This window comes from Mauremys reevesii, linkage group 10, assembly GCF_016161935.1.
Source record: "Mauremys reevesii isolate NIE-2019 linkage group 10, ASM1616193v1, whole genome shotgun sequence".
Lineage (NCBI taxonomy): Eukaryota > Metazoa > Chordata > Testudines > Geoemydidae > Mauremys > Mauremys reevesii.
The window spans coordinates 82178057-82195997 of record NC_052632.1 but is presented as its reverse complement, the minus strand read 5'-3'; the positions used below and the strand labels follow the sequence as shown (position 1 = coordinate 82195997).

The 17941-nt window shown below is 63.1% G+C and overlaps 1 protein-coding gene across 3 annotated transcripts in view; it reads left to right on the top strand.

Annotated features, from left to right (window-relative positions):
* The window catches only part of CASKIN1 (CASK interacting protein 1), a 150484-nt gene that overhangs the window by 115281 nt on the left and 17262 nt on the right, over positions 1–17941 (top strand). For 2 of the 3 annotated variants that reach the window (XM_039492014.1, XM_039492016.1), the window contains exons 9-14: positions 703–797; positions 1502–1619; positions 5258–5476; positions 13382–13489; positions 13790–13890; positions 14939–15026. In XM_039492014.1, coding sequence (XP_039347948.1) covers positions 703–797; positions 1502–1619; positions 5258–5476; positions 13382–13489; positions 13790–13890; positions 14939–15026 — 729 coding nt within the window. The remainder of the gene's footprint in view (positions 1–702; positions 798–1501; positions 1620–5257; positions 5477–13381; positions 13490–13789; positions 13891–14938; positions 15027–17941) is intronic. The other variant, XM_039492015.1, reaches the window with a different exon arrangement.

Here is a 17941-nt window from a genome sequence, read left to right as displayed (position 1 = left end):
GGGGTGGGAGGTGAGTTCTGGCCTGTGTGGGGGGCGAGTCCTGGGCTCACGCCGCGGCCCCTCATGCTCCACCCCAGCTGCACGCAGGGAGCTCCCAGCCAGCTGACGGGATTGGGCTTGGACTCTGACCCACCTACGAAGGTCAAGTGCATCAACTCAAGAGCTGCTTGGAGCATTTTCTCCTTGGGGCGCACGTGCAGAGCCGTTAGCCCTGGTACCCGGCCTAGCTCCCTCTCCGGGGCAGTCACGTCCTCAGCCCTTCAGGGGGACTGGTGTTAAACAGCCGCCACGTTTTGCCCCAGAGGTGGCTGCCAGTCAGTGGCGGGGGACTTGGTTCTGATTCTGCAAAGGGCTGTGGGCTCCCTGGCAGGGGCCCGGTACCAGGTGTGGACAGGGCACAGATCTCGCTCGGACACCCCCGGTGCTCATCCTGTAACGCTCTGCCGGGCCTGGCTGAGCTCCGGCTACACATGGCGCCTCCTGGTGGCGGAACAGGATAGTACGGTCTAGCGCTGCATTCAGGTTCTGGCTGGCGCGGCTCATTGCTGGAGCAGCGGGTGCTCTCTCGTCGCTGCTCCAGCTACAGAGACCTCCTGCCCCCTGTTCCTCGCCAGGGAGCCCAGAGCTCTTGCTGGGGGGCGGGAGAGGCAGGTTACTTTGTGGGGCTTTCTCTCCGACGCTGCCCTCCTGCTCTCTCGGCAGATGCCTCGGCGGCGCTGCAGGTCAGGGCCGTTAAAGATTATTGCAACAACTACGACCTGACCAGCCTGAATGTGAAAGCCGGGGACGTCATCACCGTGAGTTGCTTGCAGTGCTGGCAGCGGCGGGCCAGGCCAGGGCTGGGCTCCGGCCCCCGGGACCCAAGTCCTCTCCCTCCAGCAGCCTGCCCCTCGGCCCCCTCTGCTCACGGGCAGGGAGGAGCCTACTGCCCCTTAGCGCCCCAAGGCAGGAGTCCTCCGCTGGCACCAAGCTGCCTGGGCAGCCGCTGGCACACAAGCAATGGGGGGGACGGGGCTGCCACCCGAGCCCGTGGGCTGGCAGGAGACTCGTCCCCCGCATCTGAGCCGGCAGTCACGGGGTTCAGCCCCTTACGCGTTTTTGGCCACTTTCAAAGTCGTGCCTGGTCCGAGATGGACATGGGCTGCCCCATCTGCCTGCCCCTCTAGTCCTGCCCCCCCGCCAGCGCCGGGCCGTTCCCTACGGTCCCTGCCCCCCCCTGCCAGCGCCGGGCCGTTCCCTACGGTCCCTGCCCCCCCAGCATCTGGTCGGCGCTGGGCTGTTCCCTACAGTCCCTGCCCCAGTGCCCCTGCCCCCTTGCCGCCGAGCTGGCTGCAGTGGATCACCAGCCGCCCGCCCGGGGTCCCAGCCCTCGCTGGCAGGAGCTGGCAGCAGGACGTTGCTCCTCTCCTGCCGGCTGGCTCTCGCCTGCGGTTCCCGTCCCCTCGGCCGTGCCCCGTCCCGCCAGCCAGCGCCCCCCTCTCCGGGCCTTTCTGTCGTGCAGGTTCTGGAGCAGCATGCGGACGGCAGGTGGAAGGGCTGTATCCATGACAACCGGACCGGCAATGACCGCGTGGGCTATTTCCCGTCCAGCCTGGTGGAAGCCATCAGCAAGCGCACAGGCAAATACCCAGCCCTCCCCAGCCCCCGCCCGGCGCACGTCAGGCCCTGCCGCCTCCGCACCCGGCAAAGGGCCTGGGCTGGGTCTCCCAGAGGGGCCTGCGAGCCCCATAAGCCCCACGGGTAGTGTGGGAGGGTACAAGGGGCCCTGCCAGCTGCCGCCGGGAGCCCTGCTCCGACCCCCAGCTGAGAGGGGAGCGTGGGGATGTGGCCTGGGGCCTGCGGGGAGAGGCGTGGCCTCAAAGGTGGGCGTGGCTGGCTGGGAAAGGGGCGTGGCCAGAGCGGATTGCACAGCTGGGGCGGGTGGGGACTGCCCCCCTCCCTGCACTGCTGCTCTGAATCTGGCCCTGGATTTCTGTTCTTAGGGGCCCATCTGCCCTCCCTGCCCCCAGGGCCTCGCTCCTCTCCACGGCAGCTGGTTGTCACAGCAGCGACCGAGGACCTGAGCTGCCAAGGGGCCACGATCCTGTTCCCGTGCAAACCCTGCAGGGGAGCAGTAACCGGCTGGCTTGTGGCAACCTGCCCCGGCTGCTGGCTGACCGGCCCGAAAGCTCGGCACATGCTGAGCGCTGCAGCTGCCTGGCTGTCATGGGGGCACGCAGCGCCCACCCTCTGTGCTGGCCTGGCACCCACGGCCATCCAGGCTGGGCCATGCAGCCCTTTGCTCTCTCCCTGGCGGCTGAGCTCAGCTCTCACGGGCCGCTCCGAGGGGCGCGCTGGCAGTGGAGGGGATCTCCCCTCTGGGCTGTGTGCCCTCCATGGGCCTGGGCGTGGCTCCTTGGGGCCTGATGCCAGGGGCTCGCCTGCAAGGTGGGGAGGGGTTGGGTGCCGGGGCGGGGGAGGTTTCTGCGCTGGAGCGGGTCTCGTTCTCTTGGGGTGGCTCTTGGGTTCTGACCCGGCTCCTAGAGAGGGCTGGGGTTGTGCTCGGTCATTTCGAACGCACACGGACGTCTGCTGCCTCTCGCCACGGGACGGCGTGTGACCGGGGTCCTGACGTGCCTGCGGCTCCTGCGGAGGAAGCCGGCTCCTGGCTCGGGCAGCAGGGGTGAAAACGAGCCTGTCGGAGGAGTTCGGCTCAGAGCTTGCAGACCTGCCAGAGCCCAGAGAGCCTCCCTCCCACGCTCTGGAAGGCTGTTGTGCTCCGGAACGGGGCTCTAAGAACGGGCTGCCATGGTCACCTTGCCCTCAGGGGTGTCAGATCCGACTCGCTCAGCTTATAAAGTGAAATGTTTTCCCCACCTGCCAGCCCTGTTAACCCGCCCTGGGGCCCTCAGTCTCCCCTGCCTGGTGTCTTTTGTCGTCCTTTCCACCTGGGTCACCTGAGCGCAAGGCGGGGAGGGGAGGAAGCGCGGCCCTGGGGGGATGAGCTGGAGCCATTCCTTCTTGCGCATTGCCGGCAGAGTCAAGTCCTGACTGGCTACACCAGGGCAAACCCGGGCACGGGCACGGGGCTGCGCGGGACCCTGAGGCAGGGGCTGCGGCACGGCAGACCTCTGTTCTTGGGGATGATGAGCGCTGCAGGCACAGCGCGGCTTGGCGCTCAGATCCCAGGCTGTTTGCAGGGCTGACGGCTGGAAGAGCCGTCTCCTGATTTGTACCGAATGCCTCTGCCCTGGAGTCCTTGGAGACAAAGCGCCCGGCGCTGCCGGGTCGCTGTTCAGACAGCCACACTGGAAAGCCCTTCTGGGCGCCCTGCCAAGGAACGGGAGGGAGCGATTCAGCCAGGGCTGTCCCCTTGCTCACGGCATGGCCTTTGCTGAGCCGCGGTGACGTGGTGTGTTAGACGAGGAGCCGCTGGACGACGGGCTCTCTGAAGGCTTTGTTGGCCAAGGCTCTGGTTATCTCGGCGATTGTGCATTCTCCGACTCCTCCTGTGCTGGGATCTATTTCGGGCACTAGGCGGATGCCTCCGGCTTTGGGGGCTTCGCTGGCCCCCTCTAGCATTTAGTTCTGTCCCGAGCATGGAGCTGCAGGGCCAGGGTCATGCCATCAGCGTCCTGCACTGTCCTGGGAGCGGGATCCAGGATTGCTGCAGGGAACAGGCCCAGGCTCGGCGCAGTGACATGGTCATGGGGGCGGCGTCCAGCGACGCGTTGACTGGATCCCATCTGCCGTCGAGTTCTAACCTGGCTCCACGGTCACTGTGGGGTCTTAGCCCCGGGGGCGGCAGCCTTCACATTAGAGCTGAAACAAGCCAGACATAGGTCCCCTTTCGTTCATTGGGCGTCTGAAGAGAGGAAGGCAGGGATGGGCTGATTTTTCCAACACTGGCTGGTGGCACCCGGGCACAGAAATGCGCCGATGGAACATCAGCTTGTGCCAGAGGTGTGGTTATCAGTGCAGATCGGGGAGACCCGGGTCCCTCCGGCGGCTGGACAGGAGATTTGTCTCTAGTTTGACAAGCTGCAGAAAGCAGGCGGGTTCCTCGAGGCAGTGAGACCCCCCAGCCATGGCTCGGGGGGCTGTTTCCCTGGCAGAGACGCAGATCCGTCCCGCTCAGCGCGGAGAGCTGTGGCCATCGTGGGTGTTTTTCATTTGGCACTGCGAGGAAAGTCATCCTGTTCGTTCGCTCTGTAAATCTTCGTCCTCTCGCCGTTCTGTGCTGGGCTCTGAGCCTTGGGGCCGGCCAGGGCCTTGGAGTGGCAGCTGCCAGGGTCCTACGGTAGCCTTGGGGGCTGCATGTTTAAGGCGAGGTCAAGGCCTCGGCGCTCCATGCAGTGCTGGAGCCTTCATGCCTCGCTGATCAAAGGGCCGTCTCGGTCCTCCAGGTGCCTCCCCAGGCCTTGCTGAAAGAGGCAGACGGGAGCCCTTCTCCGGCTCCCCAGCACACCTCGAGCACTGAGCCCTGCTCCCAAAGGATGGAAAACACACCAGCTTTAATGGCTGGCCCAGGAGGCCAGGGGCTGGGGCGTTTGTGCAGGGAGCGGAGCGGGGGGAGTTCTTCCTGGGGTCTGAATGTGGGGGGGTGATCAGGTGGCTTTTGCTGGCCCCAGAGTGTGTGTTGGGCTGTGACGGGCCAGGCTGCCGCCTGCTTGTGCAGGATCTGGAGTCTCACCTGCCCGAGTCACTGGCTGTCCCTGGGTGTACCCAGCGGGAGGGTGCGGGGAGTGCAAGCCCCTTGGCCCGTGGTGACAGCCGTGCCCCACTCTGGAGGGTGGGTTGGTGTCACTCCCAGGGACGGTGCTGGGCTCAGGGGGAGCGATTTGCCACCCCGGCTCCGGCTGGGAGTCCGCACACCGCGGCCCCCGCTGGTTGCAAGGTCATGCACGCGTCAGGGCAAGTCGAGGGTCCCCCCGAGCCTCGGGCCCATCCTGTAGCCAGGGGCAGAGGGCTCGGCACCGCGGGTTCTGGTCTCTGCCACCTGGCGCCCGTGTGGTCCCGGCCCTGCTGCTCCATTGGGGTTTGGAGAGAGGCTGCCGGGAAGTTCTGTGGCCTGTTGGTTTCCAGCCAGGCGGGGAGCTGGAATCTGCTCTCTGGGGTTGGGTCCAGTCCTCGCAGGGGTCCGGGTGCGATGCGGCGCTGCGCTCAGGCTCCTTCCTGGCTTGGTTTTGCTTTCGTTTTGGCCGTGGTTTTGGTGGCTTTACGTGTCTCTTGATTATTTGCTTCTTTTTCATTTTGTCTCTTGTTATGTTTTTCTTAGCAGGTCCGTGGGGCGCAGTCACCATTCCCCACCACTACCAAAAGATCCCGCTCCCAGCGCCCAGGGCGGCTGTGCTTAACGGTGACTCCTCGTCCCATCCGTTCCATTTCTTGCCTCCACCTCCACCTCCTCCACCACATTCCCATCAGCCTCTTTTCAGTTCCTTTGGCTATCACAGGCTCTCCCATAGCACTGCAGAGGAGCTGCCTTTTGGACCAGGTAGTTCGCCGCTTGCTTCATTGGGTTTCATTTGTGTTCATTTTTTGGGTTGCCTTCCCCTCCCCCTCGGCTTGCTCTGGTGCGTGTGCGAGCAGGTGTGTCTGCCCAACCCCCCCTTTCCTCTCCAGAGCCGTTGTGGCGTGAGTGTGGCATGATGGGTGTGAGATGGTCATGCCCCGCCCATGTGGGGGGCACGTCCCGAATGGTCCTTCAGGCTGCAGATCTCCCTAGCGGGAGGGTGGCCTCTGTGAGTGGTCTCCACCCTCAGGCCATTCAGTCGTCGGCGCTCTGCCCGATAAAGAACCCTGACACGCTTCTGCAGGCAGGGCCTGAGAGGGGGGATCCCCGCAGAACACTCTCCTCCTTCTGTCTCCACCAGGCACCAACCCCCCGGCTTGCAATGGGCGGTCAAAGCGCCATGGGGGCCAACAGCACTCTGTGGCCAGGTGGAGGCGCTGGCGTGCACTGCCTGGTACAGTTGAGGTCTTAGGTACAGCTGCTGGGGTTCCCTGTCGAGATGCTGCCCAGATGCAGCAGGGTCACGGGGAGTCGTTTTGGGGAGAGGGCCATGGGGCGCAGGGGGTCCTGGGCAGGGCTCTTGTTCTGAGCCCCAAGCTGGTGGGGCTGTCTTCTGCCATGGGTCCGCTGGCTCAGTGGGACCAGCTGCAGCCTAGCGCTGTGTCTAATACCACAGCAGCTCCCCAGTACACGCAGTGCCAGCCACTCATCTGAATGCCAGGCAGGCAGCCCCTCGACTAGACGGCATCGGTGTGTGTCACGGGCTGCCCAGCACAGCAAATACTTGGGCTCCTGGAGCTTCTCCTAATTAAGAGCTACGCTAAACGTTTAAAGAGCTTGTCTAATTACCACCCAAAACACCGAGCCCTGGAGATTTCTGCATTGCTGCCGTTGGGCCTGGCGTGCCATCCTCCTGCTCCTTGTGCCAAAGCAGTGTCAGGCACTGCCCCTCTGGTCTGCACCCACCTTGCACTGACACACGAGGGGCCCGGCAGTGGAGAATGTGGCCCATCGCCAGCAAGAAGCGGCCCCAAGGTGCAGCTCTTGGAACTGTGAGGGGTGTTGGGGAAGCCAAGTTCTAGACATGATGTTGTGGCTGAAAACAAAACAAAGATCAGTCCAAACCCTTCTGTTTTCGGTGCCGGGAAGCCGAAGGCACCAGCACTGGGCTAGCTCAGCAGGAGAGCCAGGTGGTGAAACTGACCTTCCGCTTTCACCGCCCTGGCCGAGGAGGCACACGCAGTCACAGAAACGCACAACAAGAGGGACGTACACAATGGGGGCTGTTCTGACCCTTCAGGCTGGAACAATCTGCAGGGTCACTAGTGACCCGGGGAGGGAATGGGGAGTTCTCTGCTGACAGCCTGCCCTGAGACCCAAGAATAAATGAGCAATGCAGCTAACCACTAGTGTTAAGAATCCGGAGGCAGGTCCCCCAATCACCGGATTGGCTTGCAATCGGGAGATTGAACAATGCTAATAATTAATGTGGGGGGGTTTCTTTGCTTTCTGGTTTCAGAGGCCTCGGGGCGCACTCAGGTCACAATTCCAGGCTGCAACCACAAGGGCTAGAAACTTTTTCTTTTTAAAAACGGAAGCTGAAACTCTCCCAGAATCCCATGACTCCAGGAGCTGGGCCTTTAAGATAGACACCAAATACTGCAAGAATTGGCACACTGCAAGTGTGTGATAACGTCACAGGGTCTGCATTGCTGCTCTGAGGCCATTGTCATGCCCCTCCTGCGCTCCACAGCTCCCTGCTCTCCGCATTGCTGCCAGGACAGCATGTGTGGGGACTCACCCAGCAATGTCCTGGCTGCACTGTAGGGTGCATGACGGGATGTGGCAGCAGTAAAGGGAAAGTCAACTGGCCTGTGGGATTTCTCCTGGTTACCAATGGGCTGCTAGTTCTTTTTTCAGAGAGCCTTCAAGTGTGTGTTTTAACAGCGAAGCAGGAAGCAACTCTCAACAGTCCGGTGAAGTAATTTGAGATCTAAGGGGCCCGAGACTGGGGAGGTGGGGTGCAAAGGTGACCGGAAACGTACCTTGATACTCTCCTGATCTGGAGGCGGCTTGGTACCCGCTTAGAGCAGCATTGACTAGGGCTAGTTGGGCCCAAGTAGCTGCAGCTGCGGGTTGGCGTGGCACGGAGATGCCGTGGCAGTGAGGACGTGGTGGGGGTGCGTGGGGTAGAACCATTATGCGGCTGGGGGTGGTCAATGCTGCACTGGAGCAATTCCTCCGGGGCCCGACAGGCCGGTAGGAGCTGTGGGCAGCGGAGTAAGGTGCAGCGTTTGGCTGGCGTGCTCATGAGTTGGATTCTGGGTTTGCCTCTTACGCCAGTCGCAGCCCAGGTCTGTGGCTATCTTGGGAGGATTCCAGTACTTAGTATTTGTATCACCGTAGCGCCTAGAGCCCCCATCGCGGACCCGGGTCCCGCTGTGCCCGGTGCTGTACGGATCCAGAACACAAGGCTCCAGCTGCCCTGTTTGCATCACCTAGTGCTGGGAGCCAGGGCCAGCTGGCTAAGCCGGGGCCCGCTGGCTAAGCCGGGCTGGGTCGGGCTAGCTCGTGCCTGGGAGGCGCCGGGCAGTAGGTCGCACTTTCCCCTTGGCAGGCAGTGCTGGGTTGCTGGAGGTGCTCTCCGAGGTTAGGAGGGTTCCCCGAAAGCTGTGCTGGCGAGCGCTGATCCCGCTCCAGCGTGTCGGTCTCTTCTGCAGAGCGAAATTCCCCCTGGGCCGGTGGCTCTTGCTTCTCTCTGCAAGCTGGGCCGTGCCCGTGTGTCCCCCGCCGGGGGGCTGCCCGGTGGTGGTGGCTGCGGCGAACTCGCTGCGTACCTCTGACCGCCAGCACTCAGCGCCCTGCAGACAGTGAGGAGAGGAAATGGAGACTCCCCCCTCAGTTCTAGGCAGGGCACGTGCCATTTCCCCAGCTGGAGTGTGCCCGGGGCATGAGTCTAGCACTTGTGCCATGGGATCTTTGATACACACGGAGGGTCCAGACCTCATTCTTATGGCTCCTTAAAGTAGCTATTCCAGCAGAAGAGCGCCTCCTAGCGCCATGCCAGGGCACCGCCACACGGGACTCCCCTGCGAGCACTTCCAGGGCCCTCTCTGGCTGGCTCCCCGGGAGGCAGCGTGGCTGTCGGGCGCAGTAGCCGTGTATTCATGTCCCTTCTCTTTGGCCAGTTAAGGTCTTTACGTGCATCTAATCTGCCTGGTTGGTTTGTGAGATGGCAGCACGGGAAGAGCTTCTTCTCTCTGCAGGCAACGTGCCATGCTCAGCGGGGAACCTGGGGCCGGGCCTGCCTGTTGGACCCTCTCCCTGCCGCTCTCGGGGATGTTCCCGGGTGCGAGCTCCCTGCTGCTGGCCCAGGCTGGATTCCCAGCTGGGTTGGTTGTGGCTGCACCTAGCAGAGGTCGTTTGCTCCCTGTGTTCAGCACTGGGGCGACCGCGGCTGGAATCCCGTGTCCAGTTCTGGAGGCCACGGTTCGAGGAGGTGGCTGATGAATTGGAGAGGGCTCAGAGAAGAGCCACGAGAACGTTTAAAGGATTAGAAAACCTGCCTGGTAGTGAGAGACTCCAGGAGCTCCATCTAGCGCAGCCAGGGGAGGGTTAAGGGGTGACTCGATTACAGTCTGTAAGCACCTACCAGGGGAACAAATATTTAATAGTGGGGCCCAGCCACCCTGTCCTCACTGCTCATTGGTCATTTCCCCATCACGATGTCTCACTCCTCTGTCCCCCGCCTGCTCCGTTACCGACGCTGTGCCTGCGCCAGGGTGGCAGGGATGCTGGCAGCTGTCGGCGCCTTACAAGTCATGTCTCTGGCCAGTGCTGAGATGACTCCAGAAATTCACCCTCTGGTTGAACATTAAGCCACAGAGAGCTCCAGGACGGACTGGGCCCAGGGAGTGGGGGTGCCGTGGGTGGGAAGGTGCCCTGCTACCCAGGCCGTGTCGGCTCTGTGCACGGAGGACATCTGTCAGTCTGTCACTGAATTCATCGGGGAAGAACCAAGGCGAGGAGGCTGCGATGCTGCTTTGTATGGAGGGAGGAAATGCAGAAAGAACTCGCCATAAAATCCTGTGGAGGAAAGGTCCATGTGCCGCCCCTTGGCTGGGTGGGTGCATGCCTAGGCGGCCGGCTGTCGTTTTCCCTCTGTTTAATCTCAGGAAGATTGCACTTCCCTCTTCGCCTTCTCCTTCCACTGGGCATTACTCCGCACGGCTGGCCTGCCTGAGCCCTGATGGGCCTCTCTTTTCAGCTTCCAGCCCTTGCCATGGCTTTGTCACCCTGCACAATCTGCCCTGCGCTGCAGCCTGTGTGCAAACTGCAGGAGTGGTTTCATGCATTCGGATAGCATCTGCAGCGACCCCAGCTAGGATGAAATGCACCAGGGCTCTGCTGCTGGGGTCAGGCAGGAAACTCCCCCCCCGCCTGGGCTGGGCTGCCGACTTGATTGCTTCTAGTCCTGTGCAGTTAGTCCATGGGTCTGGCAGAGCCCTGGCTATGGCTATAGCTAGCCACAGTTGGGTTTTCCAGGTCCTGGGCATTCCAAGAAGCAGGATATCGGGCCACTGACCCCACCTGGAAACAAATGACAGAGATGTTTGTTCCTCTCAGAGGGCTAATAGAGACAGGAGCAGATGAAAGGTTTAAATTCTGGTGCATCAGCATCGTACCCGTGGGTCTCTTAACGAACCTTCCCCTTCCCCGTGGGAGCCGGCAGTCTCTCTCCAGCTGGTTCAGAGCATTGCCAGGCCAGGGACATGCTGAGTAATCTCCAGTTTTCTCCGTTTCCTTTTTCAACCAGCTTTTCTGTTTCTCTTTCAGGTGCAAGGAAAGAGTTTGCCGAGCCACTTCCCTTTAACTGGTTTTCCTGGCGCGGGGGTTGGCAGGGGGATAAGAAATGCATGTTTGTTTGCAGGAATCCCCGGGGAACTGTGCAGTTGGGTTGAGTTGTTTCTTTGGTGTAATCTGCACACGGGGCAATGGCTCTGCTTGTTTCAGCCCTCCTGTCTGTCTGACAGCCGAACGCCGCCTGCGCTCTGCACGCCACCGGTGTGACCCACTTTGAACCTCCCTGCTCCATGGTGACCCATTTGTTAGATCTGTTCCCTCGCTGCTGAGAGATCTGTTTGCAGCCGCAAGTGGGGCTCGCTTTCCATAACACAAGTGGGCTCCCCCCCGCCGGCTCTTCGGCAAACATCACAGTGTGGTGCCCGGAGCTGGGCGCTTTGACATCATCTGTGCAAAGGGAGCTGCCTTCCCTTCCGCTCCCTCAGGCTCAGAGCTAGAGAAGAGGGTTTCTTCCAGGCTTCTAAGACCAAGGAACTGCTGAGCGAGTCACTGACTGGGCCTTGGAAAGCACAGCGAGCGACTCCTCAGACAAAACAGACCCAGGTCTCAGGGAAGGCCAGCGCATGAGGAGCTTGGGCCTTGTGTTGGCACTTCCCAGTGGCTCCTAGGTCCCTGTAACCCCAGATGCTCCCCCAGGGCTGGCTTCAGCTCCCCCCTACGCACACAGGCGTGTGCCTGCCTCCATGGACAGCCCCTGGGTAACACGGACAGACCCCGGTCAGCGGTGGGCAGGATCAAAGCAGGGACCTCTGGAGCTTAGTGCAGGAGCTGCTACAGCGTGAGCTACAAGCCAACTGGCTATTAGCCAGCGCTGCAGAGCGGACTCAGTTAACTCTCTCTCTTTAAGTGGTCGCGGTGCCACTGGATGGCACAGCACCCCACCCCCAGACGCTGTGTGAGTTACACATGCAGTCAGGGAGGGGCTGCTCCGTGTGAGTCGGGCGGCAGCCCTGGAGCTGGCGGGAGGGCGTGACAGCATTGATGTCTCTGGGTCGTGACTCATCTGTTCTTATTCAGAGCCCATCCCGGGGGCATCGGGGCCCTGCTGCCCTGGCCAACCACAAGCACTATGGGTCCAGCCCCCCCTTTACTTGGGGGCACTGGCCCCCCATCCCATAAGCAAAGTCGAGCAGATCAGAGCGTTGGGAGGAGCTTTGGCAGCTGCCCTGCGGAGATGTCCCAGGTGTCACCCTCCCTCAGCCCATCGCAGCCGCCCTCCCAGCCTCTGTATGGGGAACGCAGAAGTGCTGAGCCTCCCCGGGCAGGCGTCGGGCTCGCCAGGGCAATGGGCTTTGCTGCTGTTCGCTGACCGCCCGCTGTGTGTGATGGAGGGGCCAGGCCCCAGCAGGGCTCCCCGGCTCCTCTCCAAGGCCTCGCCCAGTGGTGCTGAGCCGCACCCCGAGAGCACGCAGGGCTCTTCCCCTCTGGGCAAAGTGTGTGGGGCTCAGCGCAGCCCCCTGCCAAGCCTGGAGCCCCCGGTGCAGACCAAGCCTGGCCCCTGGCCCACGGTTCCCAATTCTGGAAAAAGAGAATCTGTCCTCCCGGGGCTGTGCGTCCCCGAGCAACGGCCTGGCCCCGGCTCTGCGCTAGTCAGGATCCAGTTCGCGAGAGACTCCAGCCTTCGATGTCTGTCTCTCCCCCCGTCCTGTCTCCTTGGTGAGACCGTTAACCTCCGTCGTCCCCACAGCGACTCTGAGCTGCCGTCTCCCAAATCCGACCTGGCAGCAGCTTCCCACTGGCTGTGGGGGACACGGGCTCTCGCACCGGGGTGACCGGTGAATGCCCGAGGGTGGGGGGAGCCCGACTTTAGCAGGTGTTTGCTGCTCCAGGGTCGTGTGGGCCAGGGAGCCGGGCTAGGGCTGGGCCGTGTCAGCCCCGGTCGCCGCAGAGCTGCGGCTAGTGAATTCTAGGGATGGGACAGAGCTCTCGGGTCCCTGGTGGCCCCATTCACCCAGCTAGCGTCATTGCCAGTTCCAAATGCCTGTGCCCCCCGCCCCCGAACATACGTTGTGGGGCTGGCTGTGGCAGCTGCCCCGTGGCGGAGAACCGGGTATGAAATGTTCTGGAGCAAGCCCGGCCCGGGAGGCGCCTGCCTTCGGTCTGATTCCTGCTAGTCAGGCTAAACTGCCCTTCACCCACTGCTCCTCAGCCTCTCCCCCTGCGGGCAGCGGCACCACCTTTTCCATGGCACTGAGAGGCAGTGCCGGGGCTGGAGGCTGCGCTGCATTGTCTCTGTGCAGCCCCATTGCCGCCGGCTGCACCACGCCGTGCTCACCACAGCCCCGGAGAAGCCTGTCCTCCACGCGGTTCTCCCTCGTGCACCCTATGCTGAGCTCAGAGTGGGGCCCGCGGCGACTGAGGAACTAACCTCTGGGAGCGTAGACTCAGCGGTGTCTGCTCCCCGCTGCAGCCATTCTCGGCGGAGTCTGGGCGCGCACTCCTGGCCGAGTGAAGGGTTAGCTTTACCGGGGGCTGTTGTGTGTGGAGAGCCCCCAAGGGGTCCTTACAAATGTGTTCCCTGCGCGTTGGCCAAGGTGCGATGGAGGCTCTTGTACCTGCTCCGCCGCCAGGCCTGGGCAACGGACTTAAAATAACCAGGGAGGCTGGTTGCCTTGCTGCTCTGCGAGCCGGGGACGCCTGCCCTCCGGTCGGCGGGGAGGGCGCCAGGAGAGGAGCTGTTGCAGGGCCCAGCTGCCCTGGAACGTCATGCCAAGGCAGCGTCTCCTCCCTGGGCCTGTGATGCCCGTGGGCGCCGTGCCTGGCAGTAGGTACGCTGGGAGGCCACCCCAGGAGGCCAGTGGGGTTGGTCACTCGGGGTGGGGCGGTGCAGTGGTTCCGTGCTATGCCCAGCCAGACCCCCTTGGTCACGCAGCTGTCGCCAGCCTGAGATTGTTCCCTTGTCACTAGCCTGCGTTCCCAGCAAGTGCCCCCCCGGCCCGCCCCGGGTGCGCGTCTGGGTAAGACTGCACAGGTCCGCACTGCTACCCCCCTTCTCACCGCCACTCTCTCCGCTCTGCCCCGAAGGTTCCCGGGGGTCCGACAGCCCGTCGCATCTGTCGCCGTCGCAGGGCGGATCCGCTGCCACGCCGGCTCCAGTGGAAGAGATCTGGGTGCTGCGCAAACCCTTTGCAGGTACAGCCGCCTGTGCATCCCTCTGGCCCCCGCACCTTGGGAACTGCTGCTTCGGCCTGACGCGGACTGCTGCTGCTGCTGCCCAGTGGCAGGCTGGCGTTCGGCTGGACTCCCCTGCGGTGGTGCTCGTCAGCAGGCTGATCCATGCCGACAGGAGGCTCCGAAACCCCGGCTGGTGCTGGGGCCCAAAGCCAGGCCACGCCCAGCAGCAGGGGGCCCCCGCGGTGTGCGGAGAAGTGCCCTGCCAGGCGGTGACAGACGGCCGTTGCCTGCCGTCTAATTCTCCCTCTCCGTTGGCAGGTGGGGACCGCAGCAGCCTGGGGAGCACAGGAAGCGTGGCCAGTGCCCGGAGCTCGGGAAGTGGCAGCCATGCCCTGCATGCTGGCTCCGAAGGGGTCAAGGTAAAGGCAGCTGGGTATGCGGAGGCAGCAGGTAACCCTCAACCCCGTCTCCCCAGGGAGCCCTGCCTGGTGGGGATTTGGCAGTGGAGTGAGGGGGTCTCCCATCCTCCCCCACCTTGGAGACGCTCTCAGCGTACGCACCTGATGTAATGAGAACAGCCCGTCCCTCGCCAGGCACCCACTCCCTGCCTGGGTGCCAGGTGGCCAGAGCGCTCCAGCCCTCTGGCCTGCCCCATGTGCGCTGGGCACGTTCCTGCTCTTCGCTCGGTTTGGATGGCGAGACCCAGGCAGGCCTGCACGGGGCTTCTGTGTTTGGGTCCCCAGCCCAGCGGGGGCAGACACAGCCCTGCACATCCCCACCGGGCTCCTGCAGCCTTCTCTGGGCCTGGGGGTCGGGCACCCCGCCAGCTGCACTCCGGTGCAGTCTGCTGCAGCCCTCCCCTAACGGGCCCTGTGCACTCCAGCACCATCCTGGCCTCCATCCCGCTGGCCTGCCCCTCTCTGAGGCTGTCCATTGGGAGTGGCACCAGGGCTGACTTTGGGGGTAGGAGATCCATCCTTTGTGGGGTGCTCTGTCCTTCCCTTCCCCGCACCTCCTCCATGGGGCACCGGGTCCCCGGGCTGCTGCTGCCTCTACTTAGCCACTCGGCCCCTGGCTCCAGACGCCTGCCCTCCCCTCAGTACCCTGGAACCACCAGGCAAGGGGGCCATGCTCTGTCTCCTCCTGGGCCGAGGGGGCCTCTCCCTGCTCCCCGTGGCTGCAGGGGCTGGGGCTAGGTGTGCGGGAGGCTGGACTTGGGGTGTCCCGGATGGAGCTGCAGCTCCTGCCATCACTTGCTGGAGGCGAAGCACCATCTGTGCTGTGAGCTGTGTTCTCACACACTCCCTGCTGCATCCAAAATCTGCTGCGCCCCTCCCTGCCCGCCCGCGCCTCCGGCTCCGGCTGCCGCAGCGTTAGCAACACCGAGTCTCTGGCTCCTGACAGGGCCCCTTCCCCAGCCCCCCTCCCCCTCCCCGTTTTTTACCCTTGGGTGGTGTATTTTTTCAGCTGCTGGCGACGGTCCTGTCCCAGAAGGCGTCGGTGCAAGAGTCTGTGGTGGGTGATGGGCCGGGCAAGGCCCTGGAGGCTCCTGCAGGTGCGTGGCTGGCGGCTGCCTGGCCGCTCGGAGCAGGGCTGACCCTTGCTACCTACGAGGGCTTGGCCTTGGTTTTTTTGCTCCTGTTGCCCAAGAGGAAAGCGCGTGGGTAAAATGACGCTCTCGCCTTTCTGCTGCTGCCAGGCCTTCTCCTGCTTCGGTTAGTCGGGGGCCGGGGGGCTGGGGAGGGCGAGGGGGTGTCCTGGTGTGTGCTCCATCTCCAGGCCCACCAAGGGAGCGAGGGGCAGCCCGCCGGTGGCCCGCAGGCTCGGCACTGCTGCCAGAGCCGTCTGTTGGTCGCCGGTCCCTGCGTGCCAAGCAGCATCGTGTGTGGTGTGTGTCTATGACTGGTGTGTGTGCGTGCACGATTGAGGTGCATGTGTGATTGGTGTGTGTGTGTATGTGTGCGGAGTTGGGGGGGGGGTGTATGATTGGGGTGTGGGTGTGTGGGTGTGTGTGTGTGCAGGGCCGGGGTGGTGGTGTGTGTATGATTGGCATGTGTGTGTGTGTGTGTGCGGGGCTGGGGTGCTGGTGTGTGTATGATTGATGGGGGGGTTGGAGGTGTGTGTGATTGAGGTGCATGTGTGATTGGTGTGTGTGTGTGTGTGTATGCGGGGTTGGGGGGGGTGATGTGTGTATGATTGGTATGTGGGACTGGGGGGGTGGTGTGTGTATGATCGGTGTGTGTGTGTGTGATTGATGTGGGGGGGTTGGAGGTGTGCGTGGTTGGAGTGTGCATGTGTGTGTGATTGGTGCGTGTGTGTGATTGGTGTGTGCATATGAGTGTGATTGGTATGTGTGTGTGCACGGTGGTGTGTGTATATACGATTGGTGTGGATGGCGGGGTTGGGTGTGTGGTTGGGGTATGTGTGTATGGTGTGTGCGTGTGTATATGATTGGTGTGGGTGTGGGGGTTGGGGGTATGTGTGTGGTTGGGAAGTGTGCGTCTGGTGTGTGTGTGTGTGTGTGTATAGTTGGGGCGGTGGTGGTGGTTGGGATGTGTGGGTTGGGGAGGCGGGGGGGCGGTGTTGCTGCTCACCTCCATGCTGGAAGCATTCAGCCATTTTACCAGCCTGATTGCAAAGTGCTTAACTTGGGCTGCAGGTTCCCCGAGGGCTGGGAACTCGGCCGAGCCGGCAGCTCGCGCCCGTCACTAAACCCTGTGGCTTCCTTCCCCTGCCCTGGCTGCCGCCCCTCGGCACTGCTCGAACGAGCGGTGTGAGTTCTCAGCCGGGCCCCGGGAGCTCCCCTGCCCTGGCTGCTGCCCCTCGGCACTGCTAGAACGAGCGGTGTGAGTTCTCAGCCGGGCCCCGGGCGCTCCCCTGCCCTGGCTGCCGCCCCTCGGCACTGCTAGAACGAGCGGTGTGAGTTCTCAGCCGGGCCCCGGGCGCTCCCCTGCCCTGGCTGCCGCCCCTCGGCACTGCTAGAACGAGCGGTGTGAGTTCTCAGCCGGGCCCCGGGCGCTCCCCTGCCCTGGCTGCTGCCCCTCGGCACTGCTAGAACGAGCGGTGTGAGTTCTCAGCCGGGCCCCGGGAGCTCCCCCGTCTGGCTGCCGGCCCTCGGCACTGCTCGAACGAGCGGTGTGAGTTCTCAGCCGGGCCCCGGGCGCTCCCCTGCCCTGGCTGCTGCCCCTCGGCACTGCTCGAACGAGCGGTGTGAGTTCTCAGCCAGGCCCCAGGAGCTCCCCCGTCTGGCTGCTGGCACACAGGGGAGGGGAGAGCAGCCCTAAGCCCAGTGCCGTAATCCTTGTGGGTCAGAGCCGCTCCCTCTGGGCCTGGAGCTCCCCGAAGGGAGCCGAGCTGAGGAAAGGGCCAGGCTGGGGGGGCTGAGGAGAGCCCCCCAGCAGGGCACCGCCGTGGTAACGGGACTGTACAGGGGCCGGTTTCCGGTCGGAACGTCCTGGCCTTTGTGCTCTGGTCCAGGGCCAGTGTCCAAAGAGCAGTGTCAGACCCAGGGACCCGGGGCCGTTCTAGGGTCTGAGACCCGGCTGTCCCCAGGGCGGGGGGCGGTGCACTGCACCCGTGGCAGGCCGGCACTCTGGCTCTTGTAGAGTTAATGTCTTGTCCTGACATGGCCTAGGACACTCAGGCAAGTGGCACGTGAGGGTAAACCGCTGTGTGATTGGTTAATAACCTCGATTGGTTCATCAGTCAGTCAGGAGGCTTTTACTGTGTTATTAACCAATTGTAGTGGATAAAATGATCAGCCTTGGGCAGCGGTTACGCTGTGAGAATCTGCAGCCCTGGCGGAAGTGAAACACCGAATTCACACGACTGAGGCTCTTTTGGGGATGTTGGGGGCTTATTTGGCTCCTGCCCCACCGAGGTCTGAGCATCGCTGCCCCAGGATACGGCGTGGCTGCTCCAGGCCGCGTCACGCTGATGGCCATCTGGCCTCTGTTCCACTTGAGTCCTGAGGGCTGCCACAGCGAAAGCCACAAAGGCTGCAAAGTGCTGCTGTGGGGCAGCCCCAGGGGCTAGGAATGCCAGCGCCCCGGTGGCAGGAAGCGAGCCCAAGAACCCCGAAGGGGGACGGCCCCGGCGTGCATGCGGACATCCTGCACGGCGTCCAGAGGCGGGTGCATCAAACGGAAAAGCCGCACTCTGCTCTCACTCTAGGTCTCCCCATTCATGGGAGGATCCCCAGGAATCCCACCGACAGGAATGGGTTATTCAGGAAAGGCGCCCACTGCTGAAATGGGGAGAAGCTTGGCAGCCAGGCTGCACAACGGTTTAGGACAAGTGAGAGAGCGTGTTCCTCACCCAGTGGGACCCACAGGGGCTTTGGGTCTCCCGTACTGTCCTGGGGCCAGGACGCCCAGGCTGACACCCCAGATAGAAGTGCCGTGGGGTCTTTAATGTCTACATCCTGCGAGGCCTCTGCAGGGCCTGCCAGTGCTGCGTTCCCAGCTGCTC